The 22,790-nt window shown below is 41.3% G+C and overlaps 1 protein-coding gene across 1 annotated transcript in view; it reads right to left on the bottom strand.

Moving 5' to 3' along the window:
- Positions 1-22,790, bottom strand: part of Npsr1 (neuropeptide S receptor 1) — a 176,069-nt gene that overhangs the window by 142,515 nt on the left and 10,764 nt on the right. Inside the window, exon 2 of the mRNA XM_013119373.3 lies at positions 319-451. Coding sequence (XP_012974827.1) covers positions 319-451 — 133 coding nt within the window. The remainder of the gene's footprint in view (positions 1-318; positions 452-22,790) is intronic.

Below are 22,790 nucleotides of genomic sequence, written 5' to 3'. Positions count from 1 at the left end.
AGGATGTATTCCTCAGGCTCTTAAAATGAAATGGGATGTTAAGATCAAACAACCTTAGAGTACTAGAGAGGTTATTGTGTATAGGAAGGATGAAGCCCTACAGATCTTTTGTGGTGACACTTAAAGTGGCATTTTCATGTTGCTAACATAAGAAGTTGTTTCCATAATGGAATCTTATGGACATGTAAATGTGCTAAACTTGTTAGAGGAAATGTTCCAACATGGCGGTTGTATCCCTATAGAAATTATCATTAGACATGCTAATGCGTATGAATTTTGCATGCAGCTTGCTTCTCTCTGACCAGTACAGTCACTTACCTGTGATGGCCAACTGAGTCACAAAGAAGGTCATTCTGGACTTTCTTTTCCTTCTCCACGTGGAGAACAGCACAACAGAGTTTCCCACGATGGTGAAAACAAACAGGACCCACAGGGTTATCAGCTGTTCTGTCTGCAAGAAACAGAGTAGCTTGAAACAGAGCAGATGAGGGGCAGGGGCTTCTCAGGATGGATGATGCAGACACCTGCACTTGGAACTGGAATGTGGTTTTCTGGATCCTTCCTTACCCCCTGCCCCACCCCAGCCCTGGAAAGCTTGACTCCTTTACATAAGCAGTGGAGCAAATTGATGCAAATAAACATTCTTTTTCTTTGGCCAAGTAAGTTTAACTCTGTGTGAGAGGTGAGGGTGTATAAAAGAACTCTTCAGTCATGCAGATGCGAAAAGAAAGTGTTTAAAAATAGTTAGGCAAGTAAACCAAACTCTTCAATTTGGTGAACTATTGTGCAGCTATCAAAGTGATGAAGTGATGAAGACTTGGTGGTTACATTAAAAATGCTTGTAGTATAATACTTAAGTGGGAAAACACGATGAAAATTGTATAATGGGTATGATTACAACTTTGCAAAATTATACACATAGGGAAAGAAATAAAGTGCACTAAAATGTTAACAGTGGTTATTTTAGGTAGTATGATTATGGGTTATCTCTCTCTTTTTCCTTTGACAAATCTCATAAGATGGTAATATTAAAGTTCTGCTGAATAATGTATAGTTAATAAAAAGAAGAACAGGGATGCCACTCACTTAAAATGCCAAGTCCCTCAGAAGATTTTGTTTTGTTTTGTTTTATGAGGCAGGGTTTCTCTGTATTGTTTTGGAGTCTATCGGTCCAGCCCAGCCTCAAACTCACAGAGATCTGCCTGCCTCTGCCTCCGAGTGCCACCACCTCCCGGCCCCTGAGAAGATGTTTTGCATGACCACTTCGAATGAAGCATTTTATCTGCTTGACATCCGTAGCACAGAATAACAGAGGGACTGCAATAGGCTTGACTCAAAGTGAGATACAGTGCGAGACTTATGAGGAAAGAATGTGGGCCCAAAGGAATCCAGCGGAAGCCAGAAAGCAAAACCAAAACAGCCCAAGTGGTCCTCTAGGTGAGATCATTTTAAGAGTGAAACAGACCGTGACTGCAGCCCAAGAGCATCAAAAGCCCAAGTACTGATTAAATTCTGTGTGACAGGTAGCTAGGTGCTAGAGCTTTGCTGCTGGCGTAAGCATGAGCCAGAGATGTTGAGGGCAAGCATTTCTATTGCTGTGATTAGCCTCCGTTGTCGGTTGGTTTAAGTGAAGGAGATTCTCCTCCACAATGTGGGCAGACCTTGTGCAGTGAGTGGACGTTCAGTGGGATCATGTACTAGGAACCCGAAGAAAATAATCGCTTCATCAGAGCATTCAGTACACCTAACACGTTAGTCATCATGGTAGCCTATCCAACCTTAACTGTGCTCTGAACACTCACATTAAGTCACTGTTTGACACAATTATCTAACATAAAATCTATTTTATGAGAAAGTGTCAAGCATCATAAGAGAATTTTTGAAAATCACAGCAAACAATTGTTTCCTTTCGTGACAGCATGACTCCACTGATCTCCATGCTCCCTGTTCCCACCCAACATCACAAAAGAAAATCAAACTGCACATTACTAGCTGAGGAAAAATAAGTCCATATTCAAAATTCAAAGCACTGCTTATAGAGCTGGGGATTTGGCTCAGTGGTCAAGTGCTTGCTTAGCCTTGACAGCTGTGGGCCCTTAGCACCACACAAACACACAAAATATTATATTGAGTGCATGTTGTTTCACATACTATAAAGTATAAACCTCATGAGCTGAAACATCAACAAGCCACACACACATACCCCTCATAATTCTTTTACCAGACCTGTATTCTCTGTTTATACCAAGCTCAAACTTAACAGTATTCCTGTTTAAAATAGAAATTAATTCTAAGTTATATGATAACAGAAGAGCTAATTTTTATTAAAAAAATCATAACAATGCAGACCATAGCTTTTTTGAGCTTCCTTTCCATTTTAAACAAGTCCCTATTCCAAGGTAAATATCATGAAAATGCTTTTACTGTTAATTAGTATAAAAAACATGAGATGCATTATGACATTTTCAAATGAAATGGTTTTTGTTGAGTCCTCTCCTGCCATCTCTTTCATCTCCCTGACCCCACTTTTACCTTTCCTTCCCCAGACACCTGCTTCCCACTGTCATGTCCATGTGTCCCATTGATCTCCTGGCACTCGGCTCCCTAAACAGTTTCTTTCCCCCTCTCACTAGGACTCCTTTATGGTTTTCATAGCCAATGCCCACATTTAGACCTGCACACACAGTCAGACTGTATTAAAGGCCAGGCTTCCCAGCAGGGAGAAGGATCTGTGATATCTGTCTTTTTGTGTCTGGGTCAGCTCACGTTACATAATTCTTTCCAGATTCAACAGTTGTATTGAAATTTTCACGATTGTGTCTTACGTTAGTTTGTAAAAACCATGCTTTATGTATAGCAAAGCAATATACATCATGTTGAACTATACCAGGATGCTTTGCTATTGTTTTTCATTTCATTTATTTGCCTATCTAATAATTAAAGCTTTATTGTAAAGAATTTGCAAATAAAAACTGTTACACATTGAAATTAGGCAGATCCAAAGTCTGCACACCTCTGCGAACTTCTATCCAGTAGAGGGCCATTCTGAAGCAGGGGGACTTCACATGGGAGTTTATACTCACACTGTAATAATATACTTTTATGGTTTTGGTTTTTAGATTGCTTTTTTAAAAATAAAGGTTTTCATTATGCAGCTTTGGCTAGCCTGGAATTCAATATGTAGATCATGCTGGTCTTGACTCAAAGAGATCTGCCTGCCTCCACCACTCCTGTGTTAGGGTTAAAGGTATGCCCCACAACTCCCAGACTTATGATAATGCAGTTTTAAACAGAAGGAAATAGGGAACTATTTAAGGTTACAAAACCCCCTTCCCCAGAACAATAAAAAAAGACTTTTCCTAAGTTGGTCAATGCAAGAAATATACTCAGTGACTAGCCTTGTCTAGTTCCATTCCAGTCACTGACTGGATTTAAAAAGAAAGCCCAGATTTACAGTCAATGCATCAAATGCTGGATTCTTTAGGAGTGCAAAAATGGTTCTTGCTACTTCAAATACACAGAGAGATGAATTCACATATTCACCACAGTTGGTGGAAGCCATAACAGAGTTAAAACTAGGAAAAAAGCTTCCTATTTTCTTCAAGGCTTATGTGTCCCTTTCTTGATAGCCTTTCTAAACTTTTAGTTTACTCACATATATTTGTTTATAGCCACATTGGATCCTAGGCAAACATAGTTTTGATTATAGTGTATAACCTTCCAATTCTTTGAGAAATACATTATAAGCATGCATGAAAGAACAAATGCACAGTGTTATGATGTGTGTGTATTAGCTTGTTATTTACTATTGTCAACATATTCTACAACTTGCTTGTTTTACTCTGCAGGAGAAGCAACTACATAATAGTGAAATTTTCACACAGTACAATAAAATATTTCACTTAAAAATGTATTTATGGAAAGTAAAAGATGGTTCAGTGGGTAAAGGTATTTGTTTCCAAGCCTGGGAACCTGACTTAGACTTATGTGACCTGTGTGCTGGAAGAACAGAGCTGACTCCAACGAATTGTTTATACTCTCCACACAAGTGCTGTGACATATTTGCATTCAAATAGACATTCAATACATAAGCACATGCATACATTGCAAGCATACACATATACATACATCCACTAATGTATCAAAGTAGATTAATGGAGGGTGAGGGATGGTTCAGTGGGTTTTGTGGGGGGTTTTGTAAAAGCTATACACGGTGGTACATATCTATAATCTTAGCTCTGGGTAGATAGAGAGATCACTGGAGTTCACTGGTCAGAAAATGACAGTGAACTTACAGTTTTTTGAGACCAATTTCTTGCTAAACCTGGAAATGATCATTTAATACAGGCTTACCCTCTGGATAGAGACACCACATACTTGAGTCACAGAACATGGAGAAATCAAGGTGGTACTTACTTGGATGCTTCATCACTACTGACTGTTTCAGAAAAGTTTGTAAGAGCCAGAGATGCTGTGTAACTTCAAGGGGACCGTGTTTTTCTAGACCCAGCAGGACAGTTGTACATGTTCACTCATAGGAGTTGTGACAGTATATACAAAACTTACTCAAATTCAAGCTAGACAAAATTCCAGCATGCAAAGCAGATGGGGACATGGAATTCCACCATTATTTGAAAAGCTACTGAAATTTTATAGCTTTCAGGAGTATGGGTTCAGTGTTCTTTAAAGATATGACCTCTATAGGTCATCCACATGCCAGGGCAGGCTTCACTCTTAAGATTAGTCAGACAACAAAACCAGACTCAATGGGGCAGGTGAAAAGAAATCTCAAAGTGGGGATGGAAGGGAGTGGAGGGTACAGGTTATAGGTGCAGTTGGGAGAAGGGAGTAAATATGTTCAAAGTACATTGTATAAAATTTTCAGTCAGTTAATAAAAACGTTAAAATGTAAGGTGGAGAATAAAAATGATGTCAACCTCTGGCATGGAACACACACACACACACACACGTAAAAATAAAGCATTGAGATGTTCATAGGGGTATGGGAGTGGAGCACAGTGGAGTCCAATTGTCCAACTGTCTTACTTGCTCACTCCTGTAAGCATAACAGAACTTGGGCCCTGTGGTTGCCACATTAAATCGTAAGCCTCCCTGCCAGGTCACAAAGATGAAAGAAAGTTCTTAGGATATTCCTCAAGTCTCTACCGGTGTCAGAAGTCCAGAATAAATCTTGCTCTTCTGTGAATCCTAGAATGTATCAGGTAATATTTCAGGTCTCCATCCTAGATTTACAGACAGAGACCCATGCTTCTAGATAGATCAGGATCTTTGAAACATCGCATTGTGAAAGCAAAGGAGAGCAGACACTGGTAGTGGTGGTGGGGGGAGGGAGGCAGAACTGAGTGGGAGAACCACTGGGCTGATCTTTGCTATCTGAGAGGATGCAGGTAACCTATAATCTGCCTCCAATGTGCTTATCATTTCCCACTTAGAGGATCACTCCCTTGCTGTCAAGTCATGGCTTTGACTCTAGCCTCTGCTCATCGAGGAGGTTATGTGTCTGGATGAATGCTACTTCAAAAGTAATCTACTATGAACAGCTTCAAGAAAGCCCAGGGAGGTAAAGATATTAGCCTGGAAAGTTCTGTTTTGGCTCTAATGGGGCAAATTCTGTTTTGTTAGAGTAATGATGCTTTGAGCTAGACAAACAACCCCCTGCCAGAAGCTAATCCAGCAAGGGGTCCTTCCATGCATCATACTAACACTTCCCACTCAGCAAATGGTGTTCTGGTAGTGGGGCACAAAGAATAGATTAGATCATAGAGAACTTGTCTTTTAAACACTGTAGATCAACTTGGAGAATGACGTAAGATGGGTTGATTTTGCTTGGAAGGTGCATTTGTGGAGCTGACTGACCCCGATGCAATAGAGAACCATGGAAGGGACCAAGTGTTTATGTCCTGAGTGTAGTCCTCGTATACTGTACTGTCAGAAAGGATGGGCAGGTGGTATTTTATGTAGAGTTAGATGGGGCCGCCGAGTACTCTTGCTCAGTCCCTGGAAGTAGCTGACAGATTCATACAGTGCAGAGATACCAGGGCTATCTTTCTACAAGTGTTTTCTGTAGCTACCTTTATGCCCCATGTGTTCTGAATATGCTAGGTTCTCAGAGAAGCCCACAATCTCTCATAAACAATTCTTGTCTGTGAACAATGGTCATAGCTGCCAGGAATTGTGTATGTTAGAGACCTTTGAAAAGTATTTCTCAAAGTTTGGATTATGACTTAGGTAACTTCATAATATGGTTTCCTTAGGATGATCCTTGAATGGACATTTACAAAATAGTTATGTAAACTTACCTTTGAGACCTCAAAGTGGCATGGTTTGAATGGTAAATTATAAGCTAACCCTAGTCTGAATGCCACATTGTGTGAGCTTCAAATGATAGACAATAGTGTGCATCAGCACTTAACAATTACTCTTTCTCAAGGTTCTAGAGTTAGATCATTTAACATCTGATGATGGGAGGCCCCTGGAGATCTCTCAGTAACTGCACCAACCAAACATTGGAACACAATCATTTAAAGAAGGAGGTGGATTACCAATAGCCACCTCCATTATCCCATGCAGATATTCTAGATGTCTTTGGGGGTGATCACTGTACATGTCTTGAACACCACTGAAAAATCCATCAAGGACCCCTCTCCTGCCTACACTGCTGTTCTTCAACTATGTGGGAAAGGACACAGAATAGGTGAGCTCTTGCACACTTACACCTTCCTTGTACTCACATGAACTTGGTCCCCCACATTTGTTGATATAAAAGGTTATCCAACGTCAAGAGGAAATGCTGTTGCCCATGTCTAAAATTGTGTGGGAGGTAAGGCTGCTTGCTTATCCCTATGCTCATCATAACAGGGAGAAGAGAGCTTTTCATCAATCTGATATGACCCTTCCAGGCCAATCTTATCCTCCAGGAATGAGGAGGTAGAGAGAAGGCTGCATTTCTCTGTCCCAACAAAAGAGAAAGAGATATGAGTCTCTGGTTCTGGGAAGAAGGCACAGAACTTTGTAAGAGATGGCAATGCTTCCAAGATACAGTGTCAAGAAATGAAACAGGAAGTCAGGATTTCAGGGATGTGCAGATAGCCTACTTAAGCCAATAATCCAAAGGCATGTGTTGCAGCACCAGGAATTATGCTTGGCTAAAAACTGTCATGCAAAGGTGTCATGTTTTTTATGGCTATTATATTTAAAGAAGCTGATGAGAACATCTTGAGGGGGTCTCTTATAATAATAAAAACTCCATCAATACATGTTTTAGTTGTGTTTTCTAAGAGACAACATGACTACAGCAACTCTTATAAAGAAAACATTTAATTGGGGTGACTCACAGTTTCAGAGGTTGAGTCCATTATCATCATGACTGGGAGCATGGTGGCATGCAGGCAGATGTGGTGCTGGAGTAGTAGCTGAGAGTCCTACATCTTGCAGGCAAAAAGAATGAAACTGTGACATTGAGTGAAACTTAAGCAAAAGACCTCAAAGCCTGCCTCCACAGTGACATACTTCCTCCAAGAAGGCCATACCCACTACAGCAAAGCCACACCTCTTAACAATGCCACTGTCTATGAGATTATGGGGGCCAATACATTCAGACTACCACAGATATGCTAACAAGAAGAAGACACTAAAATCACCCATGTCCAACTGAGGTGTCAGAATCAGCCTCTTAACAACCACATAACCCTGTGCCATTTTTCTTACATCACAGTATAATGAACTGGGAACTTCCTGACATTTGACATATATCCTCTCATTTAACCTTCCTAGCAGCCAAATAAGGGAGTCTTGTTCTCAAGTTTATAGGCGAGACCACTGAAAAACAAACGTATTCTCAAATGAAGTCTGATAAAGTTGTTTGGCTTGCTTTGCCATTTAGACTGTAATAGCAGATAACCACTTCCTCTGATCTATTTAGTATCTACATGCCTCCTAATATTAAAACACATTGAAAGCTATTAAACTGACTGGGCTTCATGGAATTTTAAATGTTTTTAAATCATAGATCTACAAACATGTATTTAATTCCAACAAAGCCCATCCCCAAATGTGAAAGGTTGAAATCAAAGAGGGAATAGAAGCCAGTGATATTGTAGAGTTACTAATTAACCCGTGCATCAGCTCTTCCCATTGCTGGAGGATGGAAATGAGCATTTCAAGTGTCCTCACAAAGACAGAGACTATCTTTCAGCAATGTGTTCCAGTTTTGCGAGTGACAAATATTTAAAGTTTCAGTCTACTGCCTGCATGCTCCTTCCTTCCAGCACTGGGGTTTTAGGTTTGGGTTTTTAAGTGGGTACTGGAGATCCCAACTCAGGTCATCATGCTAGCACCTTACCAACCAAGCCATGTCTCCAGGCAAACTTTGTGTAGTCTTTATGCTTCATGATTTTGCCTGTTTTTGATTGCTATAGCAAAGTACCTGATGCTGGATAATGTATAAAGTAATTCATTTCCCCAAAGCTTTGGTGATTCACAAACATGATATATAATCTGCATCTGCTTGCCTTTGGTGAAGGCTCTTGGCAACATTACAATTTAGCAGACACCACTGTGATGGGAACATTGATAAGAAGAGAGATTACATGGTAAGACAATAAGCAAGCATGATTTATGAGGTTCAACAATACCTTCCGATCATCACTGTAATTAAACTATTATAGCTTAACCATCTGCCACAAGGTCCTACTCCATTAAGGTTCAGCCACTACAACATCACCACTCTGGAGACCAAGTCTGCATATTAACCTTTGGGGGACACATTCACATGTTTCAATTATAGACACTTGCCTGCTTGGTTTATAATAAGGGTCATCAATGTTGTCGAATGGTTGTGGGGTTTTAATGTAGCATAGTATTGCTCTAGACTATATTTCAATTTATAGTTCTCATAATTTTTGTGTGTGACTATGAGTGTTCACATATGCACAGGTCTGTCTGTGTGTATGTGTATGTGTGCGTGAGAGAGAGAGAGAGAGACAGACAGACAGACAGACAGACAGACAGACAGACAGAGAGTTGTACATGTATTTGTGCATATGTGTGGAGGCCCACAGTTGATATTGGATACATTCTTTGATCATTCTCCTTTTATTTTTTTAAACTGAAGCAGAGTCTCCCACTGAACCTGGAGCTCTTCAGCCTGTCCTCTGTCTCTACCTCTAAACTGCTGGGATTACAGGTGGCTACAGAATCTGTCCTAGTTTTTACATGATTTTTGATGCTTGTAAGCAAGTGCTTTCCCCGCTATCGAGCCATGACCCCAGGCATCCAGCTGATCTATTCCAAGCACTGCAATGGACACGTGGCTTGCAGCTGTTAGAGACAGGGCTGCCCTGTGTGCCTCTCCTCTTGCATGTGTCTATAGGCATGGAGATGGTGGAGCATGAGGAACCACATCAACCTACAACTTCAGCCTTCTGAAACAATCACTTGCTGTATTTAAATTTTTCTTTTGAAAATGGTATCTTTTATTTAATTTTTCCCAATCGACAAACAGTGATTACACGACAGTGGCCCACTTTAAATATTTCATTGAAGCTAACCAACTGGAAATTATTTACTTCTCATTCCCTCCCAAGCCCCCCAAGTTCTGCTGAAATAGCTTGTGAGCATTGCTCCTCAGATAGCGAATAAATTTTAACATATTTTCCTAGCACTCATTTTTGGCAGCAATATTTAAGTGTCATAAACCAAGAATTATTTAGCTATTAATTATGGTTTCTCAAGACCATGATTCTGTTTTGCTTAATTTCTGGCTGCAGCATTGTCAGCTTTACTTAGCAAGTTTAGGGCAGGTCAGAACCCTCTGTGGTAGAGGGAGTTCTCCTGTCCCTGCACAGCAGCTGATGCTGGGAGAGGGCAATGTATTTTGTTTATAGTCTGCAGACATGCATTACAAACATGGATGTGCAGAACAGTCTTGCTTCTGTTTTGTTTGATTGTTTTTTGCCTTTGCAGCAACTCATTGTTCTAGTTAGATGTTTGGTGTTTTGTTCTTTCCTTTAATGTTTTTTGAGACTTAGACACAAAGTTATTAGGTAGGGTCTTTTTTCACTGTGACTCTTCTTTAAATTTTTATTTTAGAAGGATCAACTTTCAGAATCAGGTAAATTGACATCTATTATGGTTTCCTGCCCATGTTTCTTTTGACCTCTGCCATGGCTAGAGGATTGTATGGACCTCTTAGATTTCTGCATCTCTCTTCTGCCTGTATCTATCACATTCAGCTTTCCCTCCTTTACTGTAAAATTTAAGAGAATTTATTGAGTACTTTTCTATCTTACCTATCAAATTATCTTTCTACTCTAGATTTTTGTAGTAATAGTATTTTCATGTTAAAACAATGTTTTTCTGAACTCACCCATGCCATCTTTTTAATGCAGTGTCCATTCAAGTCTGCTGAGAATATAGATGAGTTCCTAAGAGTTTTCCATTTCCTTCAGAAAGTCAGTTTTGTAGAGGAAAGCCATTTCCTTTCATGAAAATCATTTGATTGTGTACATACCCAGCAATTTTTTCTCAGGCTGTATGGAGGGCAAGAGGAGTGCCTCATTTCTACCTGTGTCTGGAAGTTCTCTGATCTCTGTTGATCGCTTCCGACCCCAGGTGAAGAAGAAATGGACGTTAGGTTGCCTGTGATGTTTTCTCTCCACCAGGGAAGGTGTTAACGTCATTTTCTCCTTCTCTTCTTTGTTTTTGATTTGTTTGGTGTGAATTTAGGGCCATCATGATACCAGTGAGCATTCTCGTGCTGAGCACACCCATGTCCTCATTTCCTCTTCATATTGAGACAGAGAATACCTAAGTTGCCCAGGCTGGACTCAGATGGGTTTTGAACTTAACAGCCTTCTTTAACATTCCCAAAGTAGCTGAGATCAGAGGTTGGTGCCTTCCCCCTGGCTTTCTATTTTCTATTTTTGATATAGAATGTTTTTCAATTATATTTACTCTGATGGTCTCCCATAAGCAATTCCAAAGAGGAGGAGAACTGAACAAGCTACCTCAGGGTCTCAATAATGAAATTCAGTGTCACCTTTCCAGATTAAATCTCTTTCATATTCTCCTTCCCTTACATAAAGCCATGCCTATGGTGAGAACAGTCAAATCTCAGCTCCAGAAAATCCCACAGTGATGGGTATAAATGGTCCACCATTTGGATGATGAGTGAGCAAGTACAGTGAATGCATTGAAAGACACGTTTACAGAAGTTAATTTTCTGTGTATTGGGACTATGGTGGAGGTCAGCTTTCTGTATATACTAGCAGTACATTTCAGACTCAAGAATCCTAGCTCTGAATAGGGTTGGGGCTCAGATCAGCTCCACTGGGAGCACCCAACTAAAGTATGACAAATGACTACTTTGCCATGTCAGTGAAAAGCAAGCTAGCCTTCAGGAGTGCTGGGAAGTCCTTGTAACCTCGGGCTGGACTTGCTTTAGAGTTGCTGTTTGGATTTGCAGGTACAAAGAGCTCTGTAAGCAGACTGATGTTTCTTTTCCTCTGGGTTCAATGAGCACATCCTGTGAAAATAGTCCACACAAGTCTTCCCCATGTGAGCTTTTAGGTTCGGGAAACTTCCAGATGGAGGGCATACAGTACTATAGGTTCTTGGGCTCTTCCTAACAGTTGATATTTACTTATTTATGAGCTCATACAGCATCTATTAATTGTCCACTGTGTACCAAATTAAATAACCTAAAATATTGATGCTACAAGCATTAATAAAACATGAGGCAGGTGTAGTCATTCACATTTAATCCTGCCTCATCAAATAACACTATGAAAAGACTTCACTGCTTGCTAATTGTTCATGCCTCTCTCTCTCTCTCTCTCTCTCTCTCTCTCTCTCTCTCTCTCTCTCTCACACACACACACACACACACACACACACGCACGCACCAGGGAAACATGAGGATTTGCAGAGTTATGGTATCAGGACTTGAGGAAAGGGGATCATTGTAACAGCACCTCACACACAGGTAAGTTGAGGAGTAGAGCCTGACTAAATGTAAGGGCCTTGGTCCATGCACAGGTGAGACACATTGTAGGCAAGAAACTCTTTGACTTTGATTTCCTTATTTCCAGAATAAAGATAAAAATATAATCCGAGGAGACTAACTTGGTGTGTGGCTGAGATTATGATTAGTGTTGGATGCTCAGTGTTGTAAGATGGATCGCCAGCTTTGCACCTGGTGCTCAAATAGACTTGTACCTATCTGCTATTCTGTCATCTAAGTTTAGCATTATCTCTGCCTGGTATCCTACTTCCATCCGATCCTGATGGTGTCCAAAACCATTCTTGACCTTCACAGAATATAGTTGAGGACTAAATGCCCCCTAGTGGTCACATGAAGCAAAATTCAAGACAGATGACTAACAACTGGGTTGAAGTAATACTTGAATTTGTATTTTTTTCTTTTTAAATGTTTTTGCATTGATTTATTTATTACCTATTTGTACGTCTGTGTGTGCTTGTGTGAGTGTGTGTTGACACTTGTGTAATTCATGATGTGCGTGCGAAGGGAAGAGGGCAACCAAGGAAGTCAGTTCTCTTCTGCCATGTGAGTTCCTGGATGGAACAAGGTACTGTTTCATCTATGGCCTGAATTTAGAATTTTTGATGCCTAAATCTATAGTGCTCTCAGTGCCATGATTGCCGACTTACAACCAATTGGCCTTGAAACTCAAGACAGTTGTATGTTGTGGCAATGTCAGTGGCCTGGGTGGGAGTCTCAGGATACTCCAGATCAGTGTTCCATAATGAATGCCATACCAGTCAGAGATGACAGAGGACTGACACACAGTGTATGTGTGGGTGGTGGGAAGCAGGGTAGCTTCAAAAGGATGCCCGTAAATGTGATGCTGAATCTGGACTTCCTTGATGAGCTTGGCATCTATCTAGCTAGGCTGGCTAGTCTGAAGTCAATCTGACTGAAGCTAGGGTGATTTGATAAAAGGGAGCCTCAATTGAGAGATTTCCCCAACCACATTGGCTGGAGGACACTTTCTTAATTGCTGCTTAATGTGTGAGGGCCCAGCTCATCATGGAGTGTGCTTCTTGTGTCCTGGTAAACGTAGGTCCTTGTGGTCCTAACCAGGCTGAGCAAACCAGGGAAGCAAGCAAGCAGCACGCCTCCATGGCCTCCCATCAGTTCTTGTCTCCATGTTCCTGCCCATCTGGAGTTCCCGCCTTGATCTCCCTCACTGATGGACTGTTATCTGGAAGTGTAGGGCAAATCAACATTTTCCTTCCCAAGTTGCTTTTTGATCATAGTCTTTTATTGTAACAGAAACCCAAGGTAACAGCCCGCAGGAGGTGTTAATAAACATGTTAAATAAATGAATAGTAGATGACAAATGCAGAGAAGTCCATTTGCAATGGATAGTATCTCCCGAAATCTGAAACATTTAGTTACTCCACTGGACTCTATGTGTCAGGCTTGTTAGGAGGGGAAGTTATAATTTATCCAGATACGTTTGGATTCCTTTATCTCAAGTAAGGCCTAGAAAGTAGAAAACAAAAGTTTATACTTATTTGCCTGTTGTAAGGTGAACGGCTTCTCTGGCTTGTCATGTATGGTGAATAGCAATATATTCTGTCTTATCAGATGCCAGGCTCTCAGCATCCCTGGGGAAGCCTTCCTTGTTGGTGACTTACTCATAAGAACATGGCTACTGTGGCCTCTCTGGGCCCAGTCTTAGCAAATAAGGAGAAGCAGAGGCGATAAGTGGGCCTCTTGGCTTATAAACGCTGCAGTCCGGATTCTGATGCAGCTTTGCTCATGGAAATGTTCGTGCTGTGACTGCCCACTTGGTGGATTTCTGTCACAGCTTGGACGGAGATTGACATAAAATGATGTCGTTGTCTTATCACTTTATACCTTCACGTTGAAAACCATCTTCATCTTTGTTCTGATCCAAACTATATCCAAAACTTGTTGGAATAAGCCTTAGGCCAATGCTGACTACACAGTTTTGACACTGGAGCAAAGCGTGGCTTACACATGACAGTAATCACAAATGTGACGGAAGGATCTAGCTACTCATGTGCTCTGAGTGAGGGTTAAAGAGCTGTCACACCCTCTCATTTTCATGGTTTCTTTTGTGGATGCTGTTATTTGTGTGATGTGGAAGACTGATATTTCAGACACAGAAAGGAGTAAAATATCTGTTACTTTCCAAGTCAGGAAATGAAATTGCGGATAAAGGTTCAATGATAAATTTATAAAACCTCAGTTCTCAGCAAGCAGCAGAGACTTCCCTGCTATGGAGACCTGTCTGGCTTTTACTGTTCGCATCACCCGAGCACTGAGTCCTGAGTAAGGCCTGTTGTGTAGACTGGCTGGGAATACCAAAGCAGAAATGTGAATTCTTAATTCCACTGTAACAGTAATGACCATGTGCCCAAACATCATTTCAGTGAGACAGACTGCAAAATTTTGATCCCTAAGGATGGTTAATTGGACTTGGATTACTTGCCATTCTGCTAAGCTCTGGGGACTTCTGGGCAGTTACTGAACGGTTAGGAATGTCACACTCAGAACTTTCTCCTATCCTCTCTCATCCTGTATTACATTAGAAGCTCTGCCAAGTGGTTAATAGCCACCTGGCTGACACGGAGGCCCACAGGTAGGAATGTCCATGCAGAGGGGGCGACCTTCATTCATCCCTGAAGTCATCCTCTGACGATGCGGTTTTGAAAAGCCTGTCTTATTGTTTATTTATTTTGGGCATCTGACTTCCCTTCAGCAACCCAGCTGAGATACCTTTGCTATTATCATTGGAACACTGTCATCCCAGCTGATTTTCTGTATTCACCTTTCCACCTGTTCATCCTAGGGCTGGAGGAGGGTTTTTGCATTACATTATCTATATCATCTTCGTACTCATACTCTGTGAGAAAAAATACTGTATAGCTAAGCATAAGTGGGTGCTTAATTCAGGTGTTACTCTATGGAAGACTTTTCACCATTCTTTCACACAAGTCCAGAGTACAGACAGAGAAAGCACCTCCAAGATATCTGGACTTCTCTGGCGACTGGCAAAGCAAGTTGGCAGAAGACCTTCTGTATGAACAATGGAGGGTTAGTTGGATAGGAATCAAGGATACAAATTGCGGCCTCCACAGTGTAGCAGGGCTATGGATTGGGCTATATAGAGTGGTTATGGACTAAGAGTCGTTCTGTGAACTGTTGAGTATTGAACCAGGTTTATACAGAAATGACACTTAGAACAAAAATGGAAACCTCTCTTAGAAATGGTGTAGTTGTGGACATGATTCAGTTAACTTACAGTTACATGGGGTCTACACCACAGAGTCTGTAGTCCAATGGTGAGGGCAGAGATTGTAAACCAATGTTTTCAGGGAAACGTCTATGAATAAGCTGTTATAGCATCCCAAAGAAGAAACTTGTGATCAGGCGGTCATGGTTAGTTAGAACCCACATTCTAAAAATATGCACTTGTGAGGTGAACTGAGTCTGAAAACCTGGAAAATACTCAAGCAAAGACTCCACAGACAGCAGTGAAGACAGGTTGAGTAAAGTGCCTTTGGGAGGCACTGTCCTGGCTGTCCAGATATATGGTCAGTGAGTAGAGGAAGACTGATAACAAGGATCAGAGTCTCAGAATGGGGCGTGGTCTGCCCTAGGTCTTGTCCTAGGTTAGGAGAATTGCTTCTCAGAGAAAAGACTGTTCATCTGGGTCTTCCTCAGTGACAACACCATCTTCACAGGTAGCAGAATTCTTCTTCCTATGGGGAGCAGGCAGGAAAGCTATTTGGCCGACTCCAGATAACCACTTAAAATGTGCTTCTTAGTTTAACCTCGAGGACATGTTCACTAACTGCATGTACATTTCTACTCTGTGCAGGAACAATTAGTCAGCTTCTCTGGAGTGTTTAATCAGCAGTGCTGGGAGCCATAGGCCAAGCTTTAATGGCTGTGTTAATTTCTCATTCCCATATTTTTCTCACATCAGTAAGGACATGGAGCTATGTCCACATTACTAAAAGATTCAGTATCCTGGTTGCCAGGAAATTCTAGATTCACCAGCAACAGGAGTACCAATGTTCCACAGGCATCTCAACAGAGGCCTTGTGACTCTTTCTTGGCACACAAGAGAATGTCCTTATTAACCACAAATGAGGTGGATTGGAAGCTTTGAAACAATTAAATTCTGAGATTCTATTTGAATTCCCATAATGCATCAAGCCACAGCTGTTAGAAATCATCTGAAAACCTATTGCGCTTTGAGTCCATGGAGTAATTAATATTTGCTGAATAAACAAACGAAGTGTCTGCTATGTACCAAGAACTGGGATTAACATTTAAATTGCTATTTAAGCTCTAGACTCTTGAGATAATAAAAAACTAACATTTGGATAAATCAGATCCAAATCTCTACCATCTAGTAGAAGTTAAAACACTCTGCCCTTCACAACCCCCGTGGAATTGGTTTCAGCCTTTTTCCTGCCACAATCCACCTGTGCTCAAATATGCTAGAAAATGGTGTAACGTTGGCACATAACCCTTGCCCATCTTCCTGCGCACCTTAACTCATCCCTAGATTACTTAGGCAGGTGAATGCAAATTCTGAATAAATGATAGTTACACTGTATTTCTTGGAGAATAACAACAAGTAAACAGGCTCATGTGTGTTAAGAGCAGACATTTTTGTTATTAATTTTTGGGCTTTGGATGTGGATGCAGAATCCACAGGAATGGAAGTCCAACTGTAATTGCTGTAAAACAAAAGTGAAAAGATGATGAGGCATGTAATTGATAAAGCTAGCCCATCCCATCTGATGTCACCTCACTGCAGAATCTGATACTGCTGGCTCACTCAGAAGGCTCAAAACTGAACAGCTAAAACAAAAAGGAAACATAAAACAGGGTTTGCTGACATGTGGGAAGACAGAGGCAGATGCAAGGGCCAGAATGTGAGTCTGAGAGTCCTGGAAAGTGAGAGGAGGCACAGGGTATGTAGGAGGATGTAGGCACACCATCTTGAATCACAAAGTCCAGAAACTTCATTCTTCATGCAGCTAAGCTGTATGACTGTTCATCAACTTGTGATGAGCTAATGAGTTAGCATTCAGCCAGTTCACCCAGCTGGTCATCTGCCTCGATTTCCATTTGTCTCTCACTTCCCCAGCTGCACTCCTGGGTTTCTCATACTCAATCAAAGTTTTGAGAAATTTCCTTGCCAAGGGTCAGGTACCTCTCTTGCAGATTCAAGATGAATGCATTGCATAATTTTGAGATCTACATATTCAGCTGCCTGTTTGGCTCCAACTCGTCCAAGTCTTGAATTTTGATGAAATCCTGGTTACTCCAGTAGAAGCCAGTGCTTCTCCTGTAACCAGATGCAAAACTCTATGTGACCCATCTCTCCTATCTTCATTACCAGACAGGGAAGTCCAGCACTCTAAGTGGCTCATCCATTGACGATGATGATGGAAGATGAAAGAATGTTGGAAAGCCAGTCTTCTTGGAGAGAATACCCATTTGAAAGGAATGGGTACTTCACAGCTCTTATGCCTAATGACTACCAAGAACTCAAATAAAAGGGTGATAATTCATAAGAAGTTAGGAAGAAAAAAGTGGGTAAACTAGTGAGGCGTGTTGAAATATTCCTGTTTAATTCCTGCACACCAGGAGCCACACAGCACATGAAGAATGCAGATAAGTTCGTGATTCTGGATGGTGTCCCTGCATCCTCCTACATGTCCTTTCCCCTGCAGTAGTTATGGCTTAATAATTTTAAGATAATGTGTATCTCCTACCGTACAGTGTTTGTAAGTAGGTGCTGAGAACATCCCAGACCAGTCTCTGTGTGGTCATGGGGGCTGTTATCTGAACACCCCGTATGATATCTAATCTCAGTTGTCAATTTAACTGCATCTGCAATCAGCTAAAACACAAGCTGCTGGGCACCCTGTGAGAAATTTTCTTGCTCAGAGTATTTGAAGCAAGAAGACCACCTTAAATGTGGACGGCACCTTCTGCTGGTGCCCCAGATCAAAGGACATGCACAGAAGAAACTTTGTATTTTTCCTGCTTGCCCTTACTCTCATGGGCAAGTTCATCTATCCTGTTGTGGGGCTGTTATTAAATCTAAACCCAGGAATTCTGTAGGAATTCTCCAGGCTTCCAGCGCCAGAGTGGGAGGAGTGGGACACCAGCCTTTTGGACTAAATAACTATTAGATGTTTGGCCTCTCCAGTGTGAGGTAGCCATGCTGAACTCCTGGAATACTCATACCAAAGCCAGTCTAGTAAATCATATTCTCTCTCTCTCACTCTCATTCTCTCTCTCTCTCTGTCTCTCTCTCTCTTTCTCTGTGTATGTATGTATTTGTGTGTCTGCTTGTGTAACTGTGTGTGTATGTGTGTCCGTGTCTAGTGTGAGTGTGAGTGTGTGTGTCTGCATGTCTGTGGTGTGTGTGAATCTCTCTTCTCTTTCACTTGCTCTCTGTATGTATGTGTGTGTGTGTGTGTGTGTGTGTGTGTCCATGTCTGGTGTGTTTGTGTGTGCATGTTTGTGGTGTGTGTGTGCGCATATCTGTGTGTCTGTGTGTGTGTGTGGTGTGATTCTTTCACATGTTTCCCTTTAGAGAACCCTAACACCCAATTTGACAGACTTTGCAATCACAAAGGCACCTGTAATCAGAAGACTTTTAGTACCTTCCTCAAGGCAAGGGGATGCTGGTAGCATTGATTGTTAACTGCATAGTAATTTTACTTGCTCTGTCAACTTGGGTTTTTTTTCATGTTTATTCCTGGATTTTTATTGCTTAGGCTACTAGTAACATTTTTCCTACATTCTTTGAACTTTAAATTTAATATATATTTGATCATGATTCTATTAGAAACTGTGTTCCCCCCAAGAACTTTATTTATGAAAACCTTCACTTTGTTGTATTTGTCATGTAACTATCATATATTCTATGAATTATAAGATTGCACATGTATTTTAATGTTTATTTTCTGCTATTTGTTTTTTTAATTTATAGACTTGGGTAGTCTTTGTTTATACCCAATATTTATTCTACCAATTTTGAAAACAATTCAGTTCCATATTTTTACTTTTTCTTAGAAATTCCTTGGGTATAAGATCTATCATGTGCCTACCCAACTCCCTCTATTTTTATTGACCTAATATTCATTTCTTTTTGTAGTTTGGCAATTTTTTATTAAGTTCACATATGCCCCAATATTTCAGGACAAGTCATTTTTCATTATTGATCACAGACTTGTTGGACTGACTCTGCACTGCTAAGTGTGAATTGCAGTTCACCGGTTACTGGTGGGGGTGTTCCTGTCTCCTTAGGCCATTCCTGTTCAGCATCTGAACTTTCCTTATTGAATTTTTAGCTTCTCCCTGGGTGTTCCCTGTCCCACAGGCCCATCTGTTGTGTGGTTCACCAACTTTAGAGAACACTAAGTCCACTGAGCCAGGAGAGAGGCTGTGAAGGAACCAATTTCTCCCTCCAACCTTCCCTCCTTTAGCCTTCTTCATTTCTTCCCTCTCCTCTCCTGATCTAGGATTCTAGAAGTACCTGTTGGGTTGAACATCCATTACTAGGGCCCTGACAGAGTCATCAGAATTCTTATTACTATGTTACAGTGCGGTGCAGACAGAAAATGTATATTAGAACATGAGGATTTGGGCTTGCATGTTAACTCAGCCTAACCTAACTTAAACACAATCAATGAAATAACAAATCAAATGATCAATGGAAGGAACAAAATGCATGGCAGAATTAGCATTCCAGAAATTAGTTTTAGGTTTTATTATGGCCTAACAGTTTTTGTGTTCTTGAATTTCCTTTGAATGTTTATTCAATTTAAGAAAAAAACTCCTCAAAAGATACTAAATGTGTTGAATGTGTTGGAAAGGAAATAAAATGTATTCTTGACCAAAGAGCATCTTTTTCTTTATGGATTGCTTGTTAGAGACTACAGTAGCAGATGATCAGAGAGAAGCAACATTTGAGCACACACAATATTCTTTTCAATTATTTATTAACTTATAATTTATTAGGTGAACAATATTCTTGAGCAAACACATTGGTTCAATATCTGTATGTGAATTGAATTGCCAGTCCTATTGAAGACCTTTTATGTGTTTCAGAAGCCTGGGAGACTCAAGCACCAGATTAACAGAAGAGTTTTGGCTTCTCTTTGAAACTTCCAGGACCTCCTAATTAACTTGCTAGTTGAAGATGGTGTTGAACTTCTAATCCTCCTGTCTCCCTCTCCCAAATTCTTGGATTATAGGTGTGCAACAACACGTCCAACTTATACAGCATTGGAGATCTAACCAGGGTTTTACATATGCTAGGTAAGCACTCTAATCACTGAGCTACACCCAGCCTGAATCTTTAAGATAGACCTGCTGTGACTAATGTCCAGCAAACTCATATTGTGAGCAGCTTATCTTCAATAACCCAAGGCTTCTTCTGAAATTTTACTCATTCTGGAATTTAGGAAACAAGTTGTAGGGCAAGAACCTGGAGATATAGAACCTGTTTATTCAAAATGCGTTCGATGCTAATGCTTGCAATTGGCTAATTGAGGCTTAAATAAGTGAAGTGGGGATTAGAGAAAAAGTCGTGGGGATTAACTAAACATGCAAGGTATAAACAGAATGTCATGAGTATGATGGGAAGGCCACCAGGGGACACTGTCAAAGGAGTGGTAATGAGGAGGCCTTTCCTGACTTCCTGGTGTTTGGTCAAGGGTCCACTCAATTCTTACTCCTCCCTTGCTACTTATTCCTCCCTAGAAGAGAAGTTTCTCATCTTCCAAAAAGCCAAATTAAAGAGGGAAGGAGTCCCTTGAAATCTCTCTGTTTGCGTTAGTGGTGGGCACATGAGCGGTCTTGGTGGGTGGAAAGTTTGAGAGCTCACAGAACCTGAAAAGCAGAGAACCCAGATGGATGTGTGGAGAGTCTGGGAGAGCGGAGGGACTGTCATCTCTGTATTCTGAGATGGATAGATGCAAACATAGTAAGGTAGCTACCCAGCCATAAGTGACCCCCGAGAAGCCCATGCTTGAGGAAACACCACACACTTCTGAACCAACCATCTGCTCTGGGCTTGTTGAGACTTTCTCAGTGACTCTTCCTCAGGACTTCTTCGTGATGGCCTCCTCTTTGTCCCACTAAAACAATGCTGAGCCTAGGAGAACTGCCACCTTTAGGCCTTCCCCAGTGCAGGGCAATGTGTCAGGGCTGGAAAGCCTGGCTGAGCAGCCCTGCAAAGTTCTCAAGAGCACACAGCGTGAGACTGACTATCCCCAGAAGTGGGAAGCTACATTTTCTTGGTTGATTTCAGCTTGTGTCTTGGGGAGGCTTTTACAAAATCTTAGAGAGCTATGATGGAAAAATTAGCTGCTGTTTTGCTCACTTTCCTCCTACAGCTATTTAAGCAGACAGCACTTTTAATATCTTCAGTGAGAATCATCTAAAGGAAATTGAAAGCATCACCCCCTGCCCTGTCCTGGGAGAAGAGTCTTTTTCTTGTTACTCAGAATCATACAAACCACTCTGAACCTATTGTTGTCTAGAAATAGGAGGAGGACCCTGGACATAGCCACGTTCTGCACTGTCAAAGTGGAAAACTCCTGAAATGGCCACTTGGCTCTGTACTTCATTTTCAAGGCCTCAGCCTCACAACACAACATCTCCATTTCATTTGGTATTTTTACCAATAAAGTTTTCAGCATAAAAGGAAAGGGTGTCTCTTTACCACTTATGCAAAAATGCTTTTGCCTTTTCTCATATAATTGGAGACCTGAAGCCCCGTTCCTGCTGCCCTGTTCTCTGAAATGTCTTTACTTTTCCTCTTTTGGTCGAAGAACGGCTGGTGCAATTTCATACATCGCATTTGAACTCAAGGTAGAAAGATGGGGAAGTAAGAATTCATTCCTCTATTTTTTTCAGGTAAAGAAAAACCTTTATTTCATACCTCAAAGACTTTCTGACTCATTTTCTCACACCAAGATACTGTTAATGGTAGAGGAAATTCAGATGCGTTTCAGCATGGGTGGCAAAGCCGACTCCAGAGCCATCCTGGCAGCTGTTTCCGGAAGCTTGTTCCTTCCGGGTTCCTACTCCAGGCTCAGGTCCCACAACCTTCCCCCTACTCACGTATCTTACCCACATGGTCACGGAATCAACATGCTTTTTTTCTTTTTTACCCTCACTGCATACTGTATTGTGAAAATTCTGCGGAAATGTACTTACTAAAGTCTTCGTGTAAAGCACGGTGAGGAGGACCCCGGGAGAACCTCACAACTCTCCCCGGGAATTCTCCGTCAAGTGGCCTTCAGCAAGTGAAGTCCACGAGAGACTTCATTTACTCTGTAAGACTCTCAGGTGCAGCTGTTCAGATGGGGAACATAGTCAGAGAAAAGCTACAGTCCTGTCTTTGGGGAACATTATTTCCAGAACCTGAGAGGTGACCCAGGACACGCACAATATGCAATATCACAAATGCGTCCTGAGGAAAAGAAAGCCAGTGAGCCCCGGGGAACAGAATGGAGAGTGCTCTTGTTCAAGGAGCACCAAGGAGACAGAGGAGGTAGGGTTTGAGCAACACCCTGTGGCCCTGCGACACTTGTCTTGGACACTGATACCTACTGCCTAGCTCCCTCTATGCTAATGTGTCCTTCCAGGTCCTTTGGGAGTCTGAGCTGTGCTTTCCCTGCATTGTCACTCAGAAATTGTGACTTTAAATAAAGCTTGGCTTGTGAAATTA

Source organism: Mesocricetus auratus, unplaced genomic scaffold (genome assembly GCF_017639785.1).
Source record: "Mesocricetus auratus isolate SY011 unplaced genomic scaffold, BCM_Maur_2.0 Super-Scaffold_100022, whole genome shotgun sequence".
In the NCBI taxonomy this organism is placed as follows: Eukaryota; Metazoa; Chordata; class Mammalia; order Rodentia; family Cricetidae; genus Mesocricetus; species Mesocricetus auratus.
This window is presented reverse-complemented; position numbering and strand designations above follow the sequence as displayed.